Genomic DNA, 17,921 nt, shown 5'->3' with positions numbered 1-17,921 from the left:
TTATTAGTCTTCATATATCAAGAAACAAATGAAAAGGACAAACAAGGAATGTAAAAAGCCAGCTCATAAAAAGCTGAAATGTTTTTATTACATGGTATATTTTTCTCTGTCATAAACTTCCGGTTTAGGAAATGAGAAAACAAATAGTTCTTTTGACAAACTCCTTGACAAAGTGTTTAACTCAGTATTTTTAGATTTTTGTTTAACTGTGGAAGGAAGGGAGAGGGAGGGAAGGAAGGAGGGAAGGATCCTTAACTTTTTATTATACCTTTCGAGGGGAGTGGAGAGTGGGGAGAACTAACATCTAGTGAGTACCATGTCAAAAGAAGTACAGCTGAAGACTACAGTCGGATTTTAAAGGCTTTGTAACATACAGTTAAGATGGGACCCCAGAAACAGCCTAAATAATTCTGGGGGGAGGTGGTCCTTGGTCAGGCTTCGCCTAAATGTTTCTAGGAAGATGGGCTTCAGGCTTGTTTCAAAGTGCCCCCTAAGGGCACAACTGCTAGGTAATTTCTCTAAGAACAAATTCTGTTTCCTGTACAACTTAAATCCTTCTTGATATAATATGCATAAGGAGAAATGACAAGCATATAATTTAGAAGTTTTAACACTGGTTTGTTCTAAGGAAGGCTTTAACTAAAAAAAACCAAAAATACAAGAATGCTTAGATGCCAGTTTCAGAAACAATTTTTCCTGCAGCATCTTCTAGCTCAATAATTTAGTGGCAACGACGGTTAAAATGCTGTCAAAAACATTAGTGAGGTTTAAAAAATAAACAAAAATAATATCCATTAGATTTTTAATGTCATTTACTGAATCGGCAATCACAACTGAGATTTACGAGAGCCTTCTAGTTAGAAAAAACAAATTAATCCTACCTTTTTAGGTTTTCATACACTTGATTGTCTCTAAATTCTATCAGGCAAGCATATAGGATTTCCTTCTCATCAAATGCTATGTCTATCCTGGTGTCGCCAGTCACAAGAGACCTTTTGTATCATTACTCCCTTGAGTCCCAATTCTTACTAGGAGTCCTGGGTAAACACAAAAGTAACCTGGCAGTTACATCATTCTACATAAATGAAAAAAGACTCTGCTATCTAAAAATAATGAAAGGCTCCATTTAAATTAATGTTATTTTTTGTCAAGTGTTCATTTTACTTTAAAATAATGTAGTTCTGATCCAAATAGAGTTCTTACAAGCTTTAAAAAGATCTCTAGAGATTATACACAGGGCAGTAATTTAATTCTTATATTTTCATTTGTTGCAATGACATTTAGGGTTCAGTGTGAATTGAGATTTTTAGTGCTGTTGCTGACACCTTAAGGAAACTGTTTTATTTTACTTGGAAATTCTGATTAGATTTTTTAAGATTGTCTAGCTGTTGTTTATAAGAAGCATAATTATTAAGAAAATGGATTTTTTTGTTCCTTTGAGGTATTCATTCTGTTGCTATTTATTCATCACTTGATTTCATAATCTTGTTTGTGTCACTATGATTAGTTGCTATGGAAATTACCTCCTATGGAAATGATTCCAATGTCATTATTGAAAGAGTATGACTTTTAATGACAAATATCAGTAGCAGACATGAACCCTTACTAGAAAAAGGAAATCTAATTAAAATTTTTTAGATGGATTAATTCTGAAAATTATTATCATGGCCAACTTTTCTGATATTTTGAATCGGCCATCTGCTTTTTAAATAAGTACTGAATGAATCTTAAGGTGTTAATCAGCTACTCACTTCCCCAAATGCCAATGTCACAATAGAAATTAGTACCATGCATAGAAAAGTGGAAGTAAAGTATATTTCATCTACCTGTTTCTTAAACTAAAAAATGTTTTGCTTTACTTATGAGAGTTAATGTCAACAGGATTTCAGGGCTCATCAAGGAAACAACTTTGAACAGCACATTACATATTCCCTTTAAAAATGAAGAATTTAATATTCAAAAATGTATCTCAGGAATCTGAAAGGTCACTGAGTTAAGTAGTGAGTTAAACAATAGATGAGAGCCAGTGGACCATTAGATGAGAATTCCAGAATGCTAAGAAGAAATTTTCTTGGGTGGATTCTATAATTTGTGGTTTGAATAAAACTTTTGAAACATTCCATTAGTATTAAAATCCTCACAGTGAGAATATGGCTCTTATTTAACACATTTTAAATTACTAGACAATCCCTCCCCGAAGAAATTTTAATGCTTTCTTCTGCCTAGTGCTTGTTCACTGCCTGGTACTAACTTAGGAATAAATTAACCCTTCCAATAATTGGGATATTGTCTAGAAACTGCCTCCTGCACTCTGCTAGAGAAATCCATTTCTTCATTATAAAACATTTTTTTACAACTAATAGCTTATTAATTATTGATGTAAATCACTGTCATATTTACCTACATAATTACATATTACTACATCTATAGTGCTTCTGAATTAAGCCTCACAGTTACAGATTTTGTTAAATGTCTTAGACATCAAGGGTTTTCTACACGTGTGCCTGCAACCATGATCTAGGGTCCAAAATGTCTTTGATAGATTTCTGCCGTGGAGCTGGCACTGGCTTGGCTTCAAAATTGGTTTTAGTGTCTGTGTGCTCACCATCAGTTAAACTAGTTTTCCTGGCAGGAAGAAGTTTTCGAGGAGCAGCCATTGGTTTCTGTAAGTGATGCATTAGGGTCGATAATTTGGTATCCAAAGGTGAGGTCTGAGATACACTTGTCTTTTCCCAGTTGTCCTTAACCAATTGATCTGTGTTGCTCTGTGTTTTTAAGCTGAATGCAGCTTTACCAGAAGGAGGAAGGGGAGCTCGTCTCTTTTTCCCTTTCCCATCATGTAACTGCTTGCTTGCAGGAGATAATACCTTTTTCTTGATGACAACTTGGTGATTACCATCAAAGAGTGTGGCCCAAGGAGGTGGTGAGGATTCTTCATGCTGACCAATAAGGAACTCTCCATTTGTCTGTTCAATTTTTTTTTGTATTATATCAGTTAAACTTTCAAGTTTTATAGGTGAATCAATGCCTGTAATAATTTTAAGAAAAAATACATGGAAAAAAATTCAAAAGCAGTATATGCTTTGCCCAAGAAAGTTATTACAATGTTATCTAAAAATAGTTATCAAAAACAGACTAGGATAAGCAAGTGTTTTTTTTTTTTTTTTTTAATGTGTTTACTTGTAAAAATAACCAAACTAATGGAACCAAAAAATAAGGAGATCGGGCTTCCCTGGTGGCACAGTGGTTGAGAGTCCGCCTGCCGATGCAGGGGATGCGGGTTTGTGCCCTGGTCCGGGAAGATCCCACATGCCGCGGAGCGGCTGGGTCCGTGAGCCATGGCCGCTGAGCCTGCGCGTCCGGAGCCTGTGCTCCGCAATGGGAGAGGCCACAACAGTGAGAGGCCCGCGTACCGCAAAAAAATAAATAAATAAAAAAATAAAAAATAAGGAGATCATGTACTGTGCACTGCACACGCACACACACACACACACACACACACACACACACACACTTAAAGATATTCCTAAACAAATGTGTAAAATCCAGCTTTCAAAGGAGTGGAGCTACATCAGAATTTTTTTGAATTCTACAGGTTAAGTATCTATAAAATATCTTTTCTTGGATTTAAAATCTATTCTGACTTCTAGGTAAGAGTGGATTCCCTTTTATAAAACCCTGATATGTAAACTGGGAAAATGTAACTGGATTAGTATTCTTTCCTGTAGACCAGCGGTCTCTGTAATAGGGGAAAAATCCAAAACAAAAAACCCATGGAAACAGAGTGAAGCCTTAATACCACTTTGGTTATGATCCTTGGGAAAAATAGAACACAGATAAACGTCTATTACATGATATATTCAAATGTGTAAACTCAAATGTTTCATTTTAAATCCAACATTTTAAGGTATATGTAAGTGCAGGGACACTGGTGGAAAAATACACCAGAATTTAGCTCTGACTTGTGCTTATTCACAACACTATTCACTGAGGCAATCCCACAAAGACAAATAACCTTCAAAGTGTGGGAAAATGGAATATTAATGAGTCTAGAAATTTTAAATTTTCCAAAGTATTAAACTTAACCAATTTTTTGGCCTGAGATGAAAGGGTCCATTTATTAATATTCATTTATCAATGCTACTTTAAAACAAATTTAATAAAATATGGAAAAAAATTACTGAACATAATTATATTTTAGAATCTCAAGTTTACATTTCAGAATTTTCATCAGCTACTTAGCTAATATTTATTTTCAGTGCACCCTTATTCATTTTGAAGCCTTAACATTTTTGTTTGATCTTAAGCATTCAAACTATGAAAAATGTGTATTCATTAATTTTGTATTAATTCATCTATTAAACATGAGTTCCTTAGACTATAATCATAGTCTTTTTTCATTCATTTTGACTGTGCCCTGAAAATTTTAGCATTTTAATGTCAACAGAATAAGCTGCTTGAGTAAGGACAATGTTGTTTTTGTTACCCTGCAGCTTAGAAAAGACAAACCCCACTTACTCATATCATGGTAGACTGAGGTTGCCTCTTTTGTCAAGAACAAAGGTGGTTTCCGTGGTGACATACTCTCAATTTTCATAAGTTCTTCACAACAATGCTTCCATTGGCCTAAGAAAGACGGAAAAAGGCACGCTAGTTTAAAACATAAATGTGAAGATGTATATTTAATTTTCAACAGATATTAACACATTTTTTGATTTGAAAAGTAAGTGAATTTATAAAGCATTATCTTAAAGAAGCTATAAAATCCTAGAACTTCCCATGATTTCAAAGTCTAAGTCTAGGCATAAAAGTACTCTATTTTAAATATAAATCTCTATGAACAGATATTAAGCTAAGATCTATAGGCTATTAAATACTATACTACTTCACTAGATGGTCAATAACTGAAATCTCTATTTACAGCAAAGGTTTGTATAAATTCTCTCATTTTAAATATTAAATAAAAACATCCAGTATTTAATACAGTTGAAAGGTAAAAATTAACTGAAATATAATTACCTAGCAGGAAGTAGAAAAAAACATAAGGAGTAGTGGTTCTCAAAAATGATTTTAACTTTGAAAATTTTAATTAAGAAATAAGAGTTGCTTATATAAAAATGATCTCTTAAGATGATTATCATGCCCTTTCAAAAATCAGGAAACTAGAAAAATGCTGTATTTTCATTTTAGTTAGGATATATAAAAACCTGTTAGCATAAAGACAGATCACTCAAAATTCTAACTGGATCTAATCTGTTTTAGGAAGGACAGGTTAAATAAAGCCATTAGGCATTCAGAATAATAATAAAAATACTCTTGAATAAGTTGTTTCAATTAAGTTAAGATTCAAAAGTGTGGACAACATTAATTTTTCTTGTAATTATGTTTTACTATGTTCATCTCAAAATAAAATTCTCAGATTTATTTCTCCTGAGTGGGTGTAAAAGAAATGTAACCTTTCCGTCTTTATTGTGGACCTGCACGCTGGGTAACAGCTGTGCTAGAAACTATGTGTCTATATATTCATTATAAAAGTAAGTTATGGAGGTTTACCATTCTTATATTCTACCTTACATTAGCAGAAAAGTAAATGTAATATACATGTGCCTTTTTATAATGATTTATGATCTATATTTCTCTCTTATTAATTCTCAACCTCCATATTCAATATCCAACGTATTTTCCATGGCTTAAAAATTAAAGACACTTCATGTTTAGTCAAATTATCTATTTTTGTTGATTTAAGTCTAATTTACTGTCATGTTAATAAGGTAATATATGCATAAACTTAAAATCCACCACCTAATAGTTAAGAAACATAAAAAAACCTTTCAGTATGCTTAGAAACATAAAAAATAGTTAAGAAGCATGAAAAAAACCTTTCAGTATGTTTTATTACAATGCTAAGTATAGAATATGGTAAAAATTTCAAAATAACTCACACAGCAATTTATAAAGGGAATAAAATCTTGAGTTTGAGGCTTCAGAGGTTGCCCTGTAGAATTTAAATCTAGTAGGATCTGAGATCCGATAACTTATTCCACCTTTCTACTTTTTTAGATGAATATGTAAAAGCCAGCCTTTCCTTCTTGGGGGCAGGAAAAAAAGGCCTTATCTACTGGGAAGGTAATGAAACACTTTAAACCAGCAAACAATTCTCTGTCAAACCTTAGACAAGTTATGTAGTGCAGTATTTTTTTCTATATTGATAGATGAAAGCTCTTCATTGTTAAACTGATAGCAGAATACTAATCATGTTGAAAACTGGAATATAAAGCCACATTATCCCATGTATTACAGAGTCATAGGTATAAATGTGGTATGTTCACTGGTCAAGATGTTACAATTAAACATTTACTTTACCACTAAATAAATTTTACCATGCACAGTTAAATGTAATACTAATATGCTAACATAAAAATAACGGCCCAATATGAAATATTAAATGGATACATTTTGTTCACATAAAATCTGTATATTGAAGATGTTTCCCACCATATTTATTGTTACAATGTTCCCAGTCAAGTTAAGCTGCTTATTTAACTCAGTATTTATATTATTAAATATTTGAAAAAATTTATCTTTGACTCACCATTCCTACCTCTACCCTATTTGATCATCCAAAGCAAGTGTCATTCCTCTTTTACATGTTTGTTAGCTCTCCAATGTTAAAAATTAGCTATTACCTCCCCCTTGCCTCCTAACCTTCACTCCTTAGGCTGTTCTTCCACAGGCTAAACACACCGAGTTCCATTAGTGTTTTCTCATGATTTACAGTTATCTCACCCTCACGATTTTATACTCTTAAGCTAAGTCAAGTAATTGAAATTTGTTCTAAGTACTAAATTACTGTTACTTTATTCTGCCCTGGATATCTATCCTCTACTTTGTTCTACACATCATATTTCACCTAAGATCACAAGAGGCTACACTTATCACTAGGAGGGTAAAAATTTTAAAGTACAAGTCAATCTTCAGGATAGTATAAACCCTTCCATCTTTGCTTCATACCTTCATATCTTACACAATGAATTCTAAACAGCAAATGTAATAGAATTTATACTTTAAAAATTAGACAGATTGGCAGATTTTATCCCCAAAGCATTAAATACTAAAAAAGTAGCCAGACCTGAGAACCTAGTCGTCATCACTTTCTTATTACTTTGACACTATAAAAATGTCATGAGATTCTTATCCCTCTAAGTCCCTCTTTTAGCATGATAAATTATTTTACATAATTTGGGGAATGAAAACATGAGATCATCTAATAGTAGTTGATATCCAGACTATAATATTCTGGCATTTTTACTTTCCTTTACTCCTCCTTCCTGTTTTTGTCTACATAAAAATTATAAAATGCCAGAATCATTTCTAAAAGTAACACAGTCTTTTTTATAAGACAGACTCTCTAAATCAGAGCATTTAGGAAAGCGGTTAAAATTTTAGCTGTGATCAGCAAATGAAAGGAAGTTGCTGTCTTTTAAGTTACACACCTAAGATCAGCTGAAATTTTAAAATAAAGAAATGTAGCGCATGCTAATAAGCCTGGAAGAAATATTTAAATATCTACTGAGTGTCAAAGGACAGTATTTAAGGAAAACAAATTATAAAGAATCCAAGAAAGCCATGCAGAGAGTCCTCTGGTTCCCTGCAATAAACCTGTAACCTTTTCAGGCCTCAATTTTCTCATCTTTAGAGCAGTGGGAAAAAATTTCTACCTCACTGGGTTGTTATGAAAAATAAATGAAGCCATATGGTATGTGGAAGGTAATCAATAAATTTAGATCCCTTTTCTTCCCCCTCCTCAACCATCAGTGTAATAACTGACCAGGCCATGGATCAGAGAAGGCTTATAAAAATTAATCTGAGGACTGCAGATATTAACTGTTTTTAGAGTTCTCGGTAACAGCTCCTAAAATGTCCTAAAATATCTCCAGGATTATTTCTAGGAGTTGCAGAAATAACTTTCTATTGTTTGGAAATGGCTCTACTTTTCAGTTCTGTAGAAAAGTATTCTAAAGACATAAAATTCTGATTGAATCTACAGTAGGCTTAGTTTGCTTAGAAACAGCCATTATCAATAGTCTACATCTTCAATATACAATTTTAGTATTTTCCTGTTGATAAAATTCCTCCTTAAATTGAGAATATTAGAACTTCACATATTTTACATACTAGGACTCTATTACATTACTATCACATTGTTTTTATAATCCATGCCATTGAACTGTATTATTGAAACTGAAAAACCATATGTGCAGTTAAAAAAAAAAAATCTCTTTGGATGATGTCCAAAATGATATAATAATGAATTGAGAGTTAACAGAAGCCTACATAAAAATGAATCTCCTTTTGAACATTTCAATATTTTATGATCATCACTACCCTAGAGAAGTTTTTTACTCCTCATGTAGTTTATTATTCCTTTGATCAAACACACTGCCTTAAGTAGTTTGACCGAATATTTTGAAAAAATGTGGCCTAGTTGTTTTAGAGACCAGAACTTAAAAGTAACAGGTAAGTATACTAGGAATTCAAAGGTATACTATACTATAATCAGTCAGGCACTGGGGAAAGATGGAGAGAAAAAAGCATCAATGCACTGATGATATACTACCATTTTATTCAAGAGCATAACAAATTCTTGATACAAGCTATACAATTATAATATAATCTTAATATTTAGATTGCTATGTACAGCCCTTCATGCGACATGAATATACTACTAGAAAATCCAAATGTCAACTTACTAAGATCAAAGAGATGCTGCCAGAAGGCTTCCATCCACTTCTGAAGATCTTCTCTGTTGTCAGCTGCAAAAATATGAGTTGTAGCCTGTCCAGCAACAGGGTTGATGACAGAGAAATTATGGATTCTTTTCTTTTTATCCTTATCCATTGCCCGAATTCTGGTTTCCTAAATATTAAGACAAAACTGTTGTTTTACAAGAGACTATTTCTGTAATGATCGAATAAATGTTTTATTGCTTAGCTACCATATTTATACCAGATGCAATTACAATCTTATTGCTGATCGTCTGAAATTTAAAATATGTAATTTTGAGAATTTTCAATATTCAAGCTCATATCTAGAAGGTTATTTTAAAAATGCTTGATATTAAAAATACTGAGTAATATTTCAAAGTATACTACATATAGCACTTATGTTAAATTACATGAGATTAAAACATAATCTCTGTGTCTATCTCTTAGTTTAAGTAGGAGTTTGCTGTCTTTTATATACGTCTTAAAATTTGCAATAAAACAAGTACAGTATGTTATAACTCTGAGTTATGTTAACTGTGTTTTCAACAGTAATAAAATAGAAGAATCAGTAAAGTATGTTTCTTATTCTAATACTCATGCATAGTATACAGTGTTATCAGTTAAAGCAGTAAAACCGTAACTTAATGTTTACTACAGTAAACAATCAGGCTTTCATCATTAACACTTATTTCATATGTAACATTCATTTACAAAGCTCATAGGTAAAGATCCATGAAGTAATATAACCTTTATAATGGTAAAAATTATTTTTTTAAATGATGGATGCAACATTTTACAACAAAGGCAATGGTTTCATACACGTTGATAGTCTAAACCTTTTTTCTGATTGGTACTAGGTATGACATTGTGTGATCCTTCTTGTGTCTATGTGTAGAAGAGACTATTCCCAAGTCACACACAGGCACTGCTAAGTCACATGATAAGCGAGCAACTACATGTAGTTTCCAAGGAATCGTGGAAAAGAAAGTCTGGAATAGACCTATCTATTAAGCAAAGATAGTGATAATGATTGACATGACATTTTCTACAGCAATGCTGTTCGTTAGAAATATAATGTGAGCCATGTAAGTAACTTAAGATTTTCTAGTAACCACATTAAAAAGGGTAAAATGAAACTGGTGAAAATAATTATGTAATAATTAATTAATATATTATTTTAAAATAATGTATTTTTTGTAACCCATATATTCAAAGTATTATTTTAACATGTAATTGATAAGAAAAATTTGAGATACTTTACATTCTTTTTTCACACTACGCCGCCAAAATCCAGTCTGTATTTTATACTTACAACATATCTCAACTTGGACTGGCCACATCCTAAGTGCCTAACAGCCACTGGTGGCTAGCGGCTACTGTATCGGCTAGAGCAGCTCTACAGCAGTATGGTTAAGCTTACTGTAATGCGTGTAGAAGAATACTTGGCTAGCAGTTACAAAAGCTGATTCAGAGTGGGAAGAAATTCTTCACTTCATTGAGTTTAGAGTGAAGAAAGTCTGGGTGCAGAGTCACACACCAAAATACACATTTCATGATGTCTATGCGGACATTACAGAAGTTGGAAAGAGTTTGGAAGAAAAGCTGTTCACTCCCTGAAAAACAGGTAAATATGGGCAGGTGAACACCATACAGGCTACATAAGAAGTTCTTTTCTGAAGGAAGGAACTCCTATTCAAAAATCACTTGAGAAAAAGTATGCTATATAAAGTAGCAACATAACTTTGAAATTTTCAAGTATCCCCAAATATAAGGATTGATAACTTAGAGACAGTCTATCCTGTCATTTTTTAAAAAGCAGGAATGCGAGTGTCTTCAGAGGATTGTTAACACTTATGGCCGACACTGTAATTTTATCATAATAGGGTCTTTTTATACTCCTTTATACTTTATACTCCTTGGTAATAAACTTTGTGAATTAACTTTTTAAAGTAATTACTTACACAGTATTTAAAAATGCTGCCTAAATGGCATCTTTGGAGCCTGATAACATGTAATCAGCCTCTTTAAATATAAAGTTTATTATCACTACAGAGAATGACTTAAGCTCTCAGAAGAATCTTTGATATGCTTCTTTCAGACTAAATGAAAGCTGACTCAGATGGAGGGCTGGGGGGACAACCCTCTATTGCTGTATTAAAAAAAAAAACCTGAATGATAAAATATGAAGTATTCTTGTTGCTGAAATTGTGATTCCCTCCACCCAAATCCATTTTAATACAAATTTCTGACTACCTTTTGTATATAGAATTAAAATGGATTCAACTTTTAAATAAGTTGAAATTTTTACAGATGAATAGGTACAATTATTAATAATACCAGGATACCATTTCAAACAAAAATAGCTATGTAGAAAATCTGACAAGCTGGGTCATTTATATCCTTCTAATAGAAAATAATACAATAGTATATAAATACTGTACACTCCGTTAACACTGGTAACCATAAATACCGCTAAATTTTTACAACACGAGAGGTTTTTAAAAGGTGCAAATGAAACACAGATCATCTGAATTAACCTCTATATTTTATCATCCAAAATAATTTAACTAATGGGAAATTTTTTCAACCAAAAAAACTGTATGTCAAAGAAAAAGTGAGTAAACAAAGTTTCTGATAATGTCAGAAAGTTCGTGCAATTTTTTTTTTTCACTATGGCTAAAGTATCAATAATAGTGCTCAGGACTTCACTTCCCAAACAAGGAATGGATTAGAAAACACAAGATGAATTTTAGGACTGTTATCATTATGGGCTCACACAATGTATAGATAAGTATCTCCTCTCAGCAGGGTATGAAAGCAAGCAACTTGGTATTCTTGCCCCCATTATTTACATCAACTAAAATACTGCCTGGTACCCACTAAGTGATTGAAAAATATTTGATGAATAAATGAATAACAAAAGAATAACTCAGATAATGCTAAAAAGTTGTACATTGATAGACTCAGATCCTAGAGATAATCTGCTCTTTAATTTATAGATGAGGAAACATGTTCTGAGATAAGCGTTCTCTGCAAGGTCAGTTTCTTGTTTTGTTTTTGCTAATTCCAAACCTTTTTATTTGATTTGGGAGGCTTTAAAACCAACTCCTATTGATACGTAGATAGATTTGAGATTATTCACGATGAAATTTTCATCCTTGGCTGGCTCTACTTTTGTCAATCGGCACATATTGAACTACAACTTTCCACTGCATGAGACGATGGTTACCCCGAGGAAGGCCAAGTGAAGTCAAGAAAGGTACAATCTGAGAAGTCAATTTTGTAACCAAATATAATTAACTCTGAAGTCAAAGGAAAGTTTCTTTTAGGTTTTTCATTATTTTTGAATTAAAACTGTACTTCAACCTCTCCATTTCTGTAGTAATGGAAAATTACCAGATCAGAACTAGATTTATAAATTGTTTCCTACTTTACTTTTGACTATATGACTTTAAAAATGTCTACTACATACCCAGATTATAGTGTCTAAATACTCTTTCCTAATAAAAGGAATCAGAACTCTTTAGAGAAATGGCTTATCCCCAGCCTGGGCCAGGAAATATATAGGATGGGCCTGGAACATCTTGTCCTACCAGAAATCAAAGATTACTAGGGTTGTACCAAAAGGACTCAAAAGTAAACTTGAAGAGGCTTCCAGTAGCCAAGGATGGGACAATGTGAGCATCAATTAGAATTACAATGGTAATGGACTGATGCATGAAAAGTCTTTAAATCCACAAATTCATAATGATATTTAAAAACTAACTCATTGGTCACCTCTGAAGGATGCTAGGGAACCGCCTCATAGATTCGGTAACTAGTATATAAACGCAAAAAATCAAACCTTTATCTTGGGTATCTTGTAAAAACTGTCCTTCAACCTAACAGCTGATGAAGTAGAGGTGTCCCAGCTAATAAATGAAGAAAGAATGTTAAAATAGCAGCAGTTTGCAATCCCTAATGAAATAAAGAATCTAAGCAACGTTCATCAGTGGATGTTAACGTGAGTGGAAGACCCAGACGTTATTATATGCCTCCTGATAAAAGTACTAAGACATATCCTTACTAATCAACCAACAAACCAACCTAAATCTGATTCAGAAATAGAAGAAAAAAGACAACTTGAAGATGCAATCAGCAAATTCTAGACTCTGAAAAACTCTGTAGGATAAATGACCAAATTTCTTCAACAAACAAATTGTGTGTGTATATGTGTAGGGGAAAGAGAGAGCGAGATAAAGAGGGGGGTAGAATAGAAGCCAACAGACTAAGAGATTTAAGAGAACTAATCAATCAATGCAATGTATGGTCCTTATTTGGATCCTGATTCAAAAAGTTGTTTAAAAAATTACAAGACTGAGACATTTGAACACTGTCTGGATTTTTGATGATATATTGACTTCATGTACGGCTATAAATTTTCAGTACGGCAGTTGTAATATTTACAAGTAAAATGATATGATTGCTAGGATCTGCTTCAAAATAATCCAACGGTGGAGGAAATGTGTGAGGGTACAGACGGGTTCATTTATACTATTCTTTCTATAGATTATCTTGAAATTTTTCAAAAAAACAATTAAAAAATAAAATACAAGTACAAAAAACTAAGAGCCTGCTTTCTTATCTATAATGCAGAGATAATATTTCACTCACACCTTCCTCACAAACATGTTGTAAAGATAAATGAGTTCTTTGAAAGGTGTCTGGTCTAAAGTCTTGTTAACCAGGGATGAAGACAAAATTGTTGATGGCTAAAAACAAGCTTTAGACCTTATATGTATTCTAATGACAAAGAAAGCATACCTTCTACCATATATGACAAGGAATGTTTGAAGTATATAAAGCATAACCATAAATTAAACCAAGCATTAGGTCTGATTAGTATTAGTGATATAGTTATTTTCAATTTATGTCAATGAAATCAGATGTAAACTCTTAAAGGAAAAGACTGCTTAAAAAATTCTTCTTGCTGTATTTAATAAGGGACAATCTGAATAGGTGATACATGCATTAAGAGGACTAACATAATATGAAGAAAATCCCATGTGCTTCATGGTAATTTTACTTGCTAGGGTCCATGATAAATGTAATGGTTAAAAACAATTTCAAGACAATTTAACAAAGGACTATCACACCAACTAGTGTTATTGACTTGTTTGGTACAGATTTTATGATTCATTAAAATGAAGTGATGCATACTATTTAGATCAAGAAAAGACTATTGATCTCAAAGACTCACATTTCTTTTCCATTCCAATCCCCACCCCACTGGCAATGGATAAAACTTTGGCTAATAAAATGCTTTCTACAACGTACAGGACATTCAGTGGCTCCAGTTAAGTACCCCTTATTGAGAATGTCTAGCTCAACAACATTCATAGGGAAGTTTTTTGAAGTTGAAGCAATCACTTTGAAGTAAATCATCCTTTCAAATTTGGATTGAAAAGAGGAGGGGGACAGCTTTTAGGCTTTTCTTTCCTTAATGTGACTATTTCCACAGATGGCTCCCTCTGAAAATTAATGAACTGACTTAGCCTTACAGGAAATGCCATTTAGAAGGACAAGAATTATAGTCAGAGAACAGATCCTGTGATCAAAATAGCAGAACTATTATTTATATACCTTAGCAACTGTAAAATTCATGTTTTCACATAATTTTTAAAGCAGCATTAAGCAAAATTATTATTTTCTAAATCATGAGAGGAGAAAGACAACCAAAAGAAAGAAACTTTGTATTTAATATTTAACATTATTAAGCATAAAAAGATCTTAGAGACCCAGCACTGGAAATACACTAAAAACTGAAACAAAAACACTATCCAACCAAGTTGGCATTTATCAATGATCCCCTTTATTTAAGAATACTGTAATAGTACATGTCCCTTAGAAATTTACAAAGTAAGCAAAATAATTAAAACATCTACCTTATATTTAAAACCCAAGTAATTTAAAACACTGAATAGACTGAATAGTTTAAAATCTATGAGTTTATCATAATATTGGAGGTGGTGTGGGACAACAGAAACGACACTCATGTGCTACTTCTGCAGGGGGTAACTCCACTCCAATACATATTGCCAATAACAATACAATGTCAACATGTAATAACACAACTCCTTACTCTGAAAATTGGTCATTAACATTAAACATTTACCCAGCCTTTTCAGGAAAGACTGTAATTCATTCCTAGTTGATAAGAAAAAGTCCTTTACAAAAGAATGCCAGCTAACACATACAGAAGGAAGGACAGTAGTAGAAGAACGTGTGCAATCTCCAATGTAATGACCGATTCAGGTAAGGGCAATCAGTTCACTAAAACCATTATGTGAAAGATTGCTGAACAATAAAGACAGTCACACTGTGTCTAAGCATCACTTCATTGACTACTTGCTAATTGTAAAGACAAAAATTTACCTTTATAGTGGAGAGAGCTAGTGGTAACCACCTTAACCAAGTCATTAAACCTGGCATTGCCAATAGTAAGACACTTGACATCATATGCCTCTGAACAGAATTCTTCATAAAGTATTTGTTATTATCCATGAAATATTCTCATAATAATGTTTAAAATGAATTTAATCAAGCCCCTAGACCTAATTTACAGTTTAGAAGAAGTACAAAGGATGCACAAGCTTCGAATAGTCCTAGATTGAAAACAAGAGCTAAAAGGACATTTTGGAGACAACGGGGAAACTTGACTATGGACTGGATATTAGATGATATAAGAGAATTACTGTTAATTTGCTTAGCTGTGATAATGGTATTGTAATTATATATATATACGCATATACATAATTTTATATATATATATAAATTTATATAATTTGAGAGGCTCCTATTTCTAAAAGGAAGATGTTGAAGTATTCAGGGATGAATTATCAATGTTGGAGACTTATGTTCAAATGGCTCAGCAAGAAATATAGATAAGAGACTTTATAAACTTGCAGCTAAACAAAACAAAACTTTCAGCTATAAGATAAATAAGGTCCAAAGATCTAACGTAAAACATGGTGACTATAGTTGATAACACTATTGAATAAGTGACATTTTCTAAGAGAGTAGACTTAATGTTCTCATAAAAAAGATTTAGGGCTTCCCTGGTGGTGCAGTGGTTGAGAGTCCGCCTGCCGATGCAGGCGACACGGGTTTGTGCCCCGGTCCGGGAAGATCCCACATGCCGCGGAGCGGCTGGGCCCGTGAGCCATGGCCGCTGAGCCTGCGCGTCCGGAGCCTGTGCTCCACAACGGGAGAGGCCACAAGAGTGAGAGGCCTGCGTACCGCAAAAAAACAAAACAAAACAAAACAAAAAAAAGATTTAAAAAACTATAATCCAATAATGATTATAGTAATGATTACACAACTGTATATTATTTGTCAAAGTTATCAAACTGTACCCTTAAAACTGGTGAATTTTATTTTATGTAAACCATACCACCATAACAGCTGATTAAAAAATTAAATAAAATATAAAGTGCTTAAACTCCTCCCAAAAAAAAGAAAAATAGATAAAGCAAATATGACAAAATGTTAACGGTTAAATCTGGGTGGTATACAAGTGTTCACTGTAGTATTTTTTTCAACTTTTCTATAAATTTGAATAATCTTATAAGCTGAGAAAAATAAGTAAAAATTACTTTAATATAAGATATAATTAGATAACAGTCATGTTTTTAGAAGTAACAAATAGATTTCTTGACTGAGATGGTGTTTGACATAGTTAAATAACGAGACCAGTGGCATTTACTATTAAGAGTGAAGTTTTCAGGTGAATGGAAGGGCTCAAAGGAAACCTGAGATAAAAGTAGGAAATGCTCCAACAACACATTAAAAGGATCATACACTATGATTAAGTGGGATTTATCTGAGGGATGCAAGGATTCTTCAATATACACAAATCAATCAATGTGATACACCACATTAACAAATTGAAGAATACCATATGATCATCTCAGTAGATGTGGAAAAAGATTTTGACAAAATTCAGCACCCATTTATGATTAAAAAAAGCTCTCCAGAAAGTGGGCATAGAGGGAACCTACCTCAACATAATAAGGGCCATATATGACAAACCCACAGCAAACATCACCCTCAACAGTGAAAAACTGAAAGCATTTCCTCTAAGATCACGAACAAGACAAGGATGTCCACGCTCGCCACTTTTATCCAACACAGTTTTGGAAGTTCTAACCATGGCAATAAGAGAAGAAAAGAAATAAAAGGAATCCAAGTTGGAAAAGAAGAGTTAAAACTGTCACAGTTTGCAGACGACATGATACTCTACATAGAAAATCCTAAAGATGCTACCAGAAAACTACTAGAGCTCGTCAATGAATGTGGTAAAGTTGCAGGATAAAAAATCAACACACAGAAATCTCTTGCATTCCTATACACTAACAACAAAAGATCAGAAAGAGAAATAAGGCAACAATCCCAATGACCACTGCATCAAAAAGAATAAAATACCGGAATAAACCTACCTAAGGAGGCAAAAGACCCGTACTCAGAAAACTATAAGATACTGATGAAAGAAATCAAAGATGACACACAAACAGATGGATGATATACCATGTTCTTGGATTGGAAGAATCAACATTATCAAAATGACTACACTACCCAAAGCAATCTACAGATTCAGTGTAATCCCTACCAAATTACCAATGGCATTTTTCACAGAATTAGAACAAAAAAATTGTACAATTTGTATGGAAACACAAAAGGCCTGACTAGCCAAAGAAATCTTGAGAAATAAAAATGGAGCTGGAGGAATCAGGTTCCCTGACTTCAGACTATACTACAAAGCTACAGTCATCAAAAGAGCACGGTACTGGCCCCAAACCAGAAATATACAGCAATGGAACAGGATAGAAAGTCCAGAGATAAACCCACACACCTATGGTCAACTAATCTATGACAAAACAGGCAAGGATATACAATGGTGAAAGGAAAGTCTCTTCAATAAGTGGTGCTGGGAAAACTGGACAGCTACATGTAAAAGAATGAAATTAGAACACTCCCTAAACCATATACAAAACCAAACTCAAAACGGATTAAAGACCTAAATGTAAGGCTAGATACTATAAAACTGTTAGAGGAAAACATAGAACACTCTCTGACATGAATCAAAGCAAGATCTTTTTTGAACAACCTCCTAGAGTA

General features: G+C 33.1%; 1 protein-coding gene across 12 annotated transcripts in view; it reads right to left on the bottom strand.

Moving 5' to 3' along the window:
• The window catches only part of RTKN2 (rhotekin 2), a 213,618-nt gene that overhangs the window by 83,562 nt on the left and 112,135 nt on the right, over window positions 1–17,921 (bottom strand). For 5 of the 12 annotated variants that reach the window (XM_079900723.1, XM_079900722.1, XM_079900721.1 and 2 more), the window contains 3 exons: window positions 8,751–8,916; window positions 4,519–4,626; window positions 52–3,028 (listed from right to left, as the gene is read on the bottom strand). In XM_079900723.1, coding sequence (XP_079756849.1) covers window positions 2,493–3,028; window positions 4,519–4,626; window positions 8,751–8,916 — 810 coding nt within the window. In that variant the 3' untranslated portion in view covers window positions 52–2,492. Of the gene's footprint in view, window positions 1–51; window positions 3,029–4,518; window positions 4,627–8,750; window positions 8,917–17,921 lie in introns of those variants that run through there. The other 7 variants (XR_013824351.1, XR_013824352.1, XR_013824353.1 and 4 more) reach the window with 3 other exon arrangements.

The sequence above is a fragment of the Stenella coeruleoalba genome, assembly GCF_951394435.1.
Source record: "Stenella coeruleoalba genome assembly, chromosome: 16".
Taxonomy (NCBI): Eukaryota; Metazoa; Chordata; class Mammalia; order Artiodactyla; family Delphinidae; genus Stenella; species Stenella coeruleoalba.
The sequence above is the reverse complement of the archived record's forward strand: the minus strand, read 5'-3'. Positions and strand labels throughout refer to the sequence as shown.